A 3,697-nucleotide genomic window follows, 5' to 3' on the forward strand; every position below is an offset into this window, starting at 1 on the left:
CTCACAGGTGCTGGGCCTACGGGAGCCATAAAAAGGGACAGAATGAATGTTCCTGGAGGGCAGGGACTAAGTCAACACCAGTCTTGGAAAATTTCCAATACGTGGGCCTGGAAAATGTTCCTATAAACAGAATTTTCCGGGCGGCTGCTGCTCCTTCACAATTTATCCAAGAGGGCAAAGGCTGAAGTCACCAGGCAAGGATCTGTCTACCTTGAGTAGCCCCAGGCTGTTTTCCATGCTCAAGTCCTCATGGCTAATTAAAGTGTTTAGTTGTTGCAGAAATGCAGTGCTGTGTTGGAATATTGTGATGTCTCGGGGTGAACACCTGGTTTAGAAGTCTGAACAAGGTGGTTTTGAACCCTCTCACACTCCATCCCCTGAAGGGACTTTGGCTTGTAACAACATACGGGAGAAGATAAACTGGATGCTAATGTGGCAAACTTCTAAGAAATCCCAAAAAAGAGGATATGGACCCCACAAAGTTGTGTCAGCTATTATCAGTGTATCCAGAGCTTTCTCCAGCAGGCCTTGCCTGCTGGCTTCTCCTTGAGTATGGCCAACAGGAGCACCAGAAGGAGATCAGAGAAATGTCTGGATGCTTTGTCTCTTGAGATGCTGGTCACAGCTGTGATCCTCCTTAACACAGTCTTACCCCAGGGGCCCATCTACCTGAGCACACATTGGCTCTCCTTAGGCTCCTTTTCTCCCGTTTAATCCAAGGATCTGAAGCCACCCATGCTAGACTCTGGGTGTCCTCTTCAGGAAACAGTCCCTTCAATGAAGCCTCTTCATTTGAGTCATCTTCAGGGATCTCCTTTTCCTGCAAGATGGTGACAGATAGAGCCCTTAACCAGGTTGACTTCTAGTCATAGCAAGTTTCCTGTGGGCAGTTAGTGCCATGCTCTCAGCATTACTGTGGTTCTGGCTTGTTCCTACCTGTTGACTTGTGGCCCTGTGTGGAGGTCATTTTTGATCCTGTGGGTAACCTGAATGGTAGCAAGGGACAGGGGCAACAGGGCACAAGGTGCAAATGGCTGAGTCGTGTGTGAGAGTGACACAGGATTGAAGTAGAAATGGCTGAGCAGTGAGGTGTGCATAGGTGGGGAAGAAATGGGGGCCATCAGAAAGCTTGTGTATGGACTTGGGCATCTGCCAGGTTGCAGGGTGTGTGGGCTGATACTCACTGGAGGGTTTGCTTCAGTGTGGTGCCTCCTGAGTCAGCCCTTGCTGGAGCAGCCTGGCTGGGCAGGAGGGGTGTCAAGGCCTGGCCATCATGACTCTGCAGGACCCCCTAGCAGGCCATCCTTCCTGATAGATTCAGCTCCTTCCTCTACTCCTTTTCTTCCCGATGGTCAGCCTCCAATGCACATCTTGCATCCAAATCGGTCTCAATCTCTGCTTCCCAAGAACCCAACCTAGAGGGTTAATTTAGAAAAATTGGCAGTAAGAGCAGCTCAACATCAAAATAACATTTAAAAAAAATTTTTTTGGAGGGGTCTTGGGGGCTGCAAGAAGGTAGAAGAATTCTCAGCTGGCACAAGAGCAGGGTAGGTTCTAGCACTTTCGTAGCTTCTCAAGCACGGATTCCAGATCAGAACCATTTATTAACTTAAAGAAATTAAAAGAGGTTGTTCAGTCACACTAGGGACAAACACAGGGAGATTCATCTGAGACCAATCTGAGAAAGAGGGAGAGGCAAAAGGAATATTTAGGAGGTAAAACAGGCATAACTTTGAGGATGAGGGTGAACAAAGGGAGTGTTTTCCCCAGTACCATTTTAGAGGAGGAAACTGGAAATCTTAGATCAGTACAAGTTCAGCCAGGGAAAGTGAGCTCAGTTTGAAAATGAGTTTGAATACTCCATATGCCTGATGGTAAGATGATTTTCCACATGAACTTGAACATGGTTCTGGAATAGTGTGCAGATTCTCTAGGCTCATGAAACCGTGAGGACCAAGCAACTCTTCCAATAGGTAAGAAGACATGCATTTTTTCTTCTGGAGACATCTGAGAAATGAATGGTTTTCTGTTGCATTACTAAAATTTGGCCCACATGGACATCTTGTTAAAGTCTTCCAATCCCGACACCCTCAGGCTGACACACCTGCTTAGGGCACAAATTCCTCATTGACAATTATGAGTTTCCTCTTTCCTCGCTCTGTCACAGCAGACAGAATCCACATGGGTGGCCGGTTCTTCGGTACAAATCTGAGTGCTTAAGAAGCATTCATTAAATAATGATCCCTTCTAAGTGAATAGACGCTAAGATCCCTGGCCAGAGACTTTATAAACTGTCACAACCCAAGGTCCAAGGAAAGTGAGGGCTTAGGAATTTCCTAAATGAGCAGAACCTTAAGGACAGTTCTCTCCCAAATGATCAATAAGGTCCACCCAGATTGAGGTAATTTGTACTGCTAGTCACACCCAGCTAAGGTTCATTTATGACATCAGAGTCATGCTTGCTGGCCTCAACCTCCCAGGCAATGTCCCTGCCCCCAGTTTGTTCATCTCAAACCAAGCCATGTTATCAGTGAATTAGGAAGCCCCTCCCAGTGGTCCGTATGTCTGGACCCAAAGCCTCTTAAAATAATGACTCATGATGGACACTCGGATGAATTCTCCCTGTCCATTGGAGGAGAGGGCTGGTGCACTGAGACACACACACACAAGAACAAATCTTAGTGATGGTTTTTGGCCAGAGTTGGACCACCACTGGATGGAATTATAAGGACAAATTACTTTTGCTATTTTCCAAGTCATCTTTAATAATTTCATTCCATCTAATTCTCACCCCTAGCTCAGGAAACCAAGTTTTTCCGAAGGATCAAAGGAAACATTTCAGTTTTCAAATTTTTTTATTGAGATGTTGGGGAGGAACAGCCAACATATACATTCCTCACTTCATTACCACTGGCTTTTTTCCCACACCATAGGTTCTTCTGACTTTGGTCTAACTTCAGGTCTCCTTGGCAGTCCCCCCTCTGATCTCGTTGCTGCCTGGTGTTGTTTGAAGTTCACCAGGACAGGGCCCACTGGTAGATCACAAGTGGGAGCGGTAACTGCGATTGGCTGTGGGGGAAGGACAGGTTTGCAACAGGGACACCTGTTAGAACAACATACCAGGACTCTTCCTGCCCAAACTGCCCAGGAACCGAGTCACTGGGAGTAATCTCAGGCTGAGGGTCATGTAAGGGCTGCCTCCAGGAGGCTGGGTCTGGGGAGCAACATGTCCCCAAGTTTAACAGCTCTCTTACTTGCCCCTCACTCACCATCATCGCCCCGTTTTCTACTCTTCAGGCTGCCTTTGCGGTATTTTCTTTTGCTGCCGCCTCTCTTGACACCTTTGTGAGGAGCTCGGTTCTTGCCCCTCCTCATGCCATGACTCTTTAGTTTGCGGCTGGTCGACATTGTAATTTCTGCCAGAATGAGGGGCTTTGCAAAGCCCCAGAGGCCAGGAGTCAGGGTATTTAAGGCTGTAGCAATTGTGACTCCAAAGGGGCGTGGCAGGTGGGTGGTGCTCTTTTGTGATGTCATTAGCCTTTGTTACACTTTGGTCATATATGTGAAATAAGGCAGCCACCTGAAGGCAGCTCAAGGCTGCTCTTCAATTTTGAGGTCCTTTTTAGATTAAGTGAGGGTTTCCAGACAGGTGTTACTGAACAACTAAGTCTCAGCCTTGTGCTTGGCATCTGGAGAG

General features: G+C 47.2%; 1 protein-coding gene across 1 annotated transcript; it reads right to left on the reverse strand.

The window, feature by feature from the left end:
• Positions 1-3,040: 3,040 nt before the first annotated feature.
• Positions 3,041-3,408, reverse strand: Tnp1 (transition protein 1). Its single transcript, XM_046439629.1, has 2 exons — positions 3,270-3,408; positions 3,041-3,069 (listed from the first exon to the last, which is right to left on the reverse strand). The coding sequence occupies exons 1-2, from the start codon at positions 3,406-3,408 to the stop codon at positions 3,041-3,043; spliced, it is 168 nt and encodes a 55-aa protein (XP_046295585.1).
• Positions 3,409-3,697: the final 289 nt, after the last annotated feature.

This window comes from Marmota monax, unplaced genomic scaffold (genome assembly GCF_021218885.2).
Source record: "Marmota monax isolate L192 unplaced genomic scaffold, Marmota_monax_Labrador192_F-V1.1 WCK01_AAM20220418_F8-fsc00041, whole genome shotgun sequence".
Classification (NCBI taxonomy): domain Eukaryota; kingdom Metazoa; phylum Chordata; class Mammalia; order Rodentia; family Sciuridae; genus Marmota; species Marmota monax.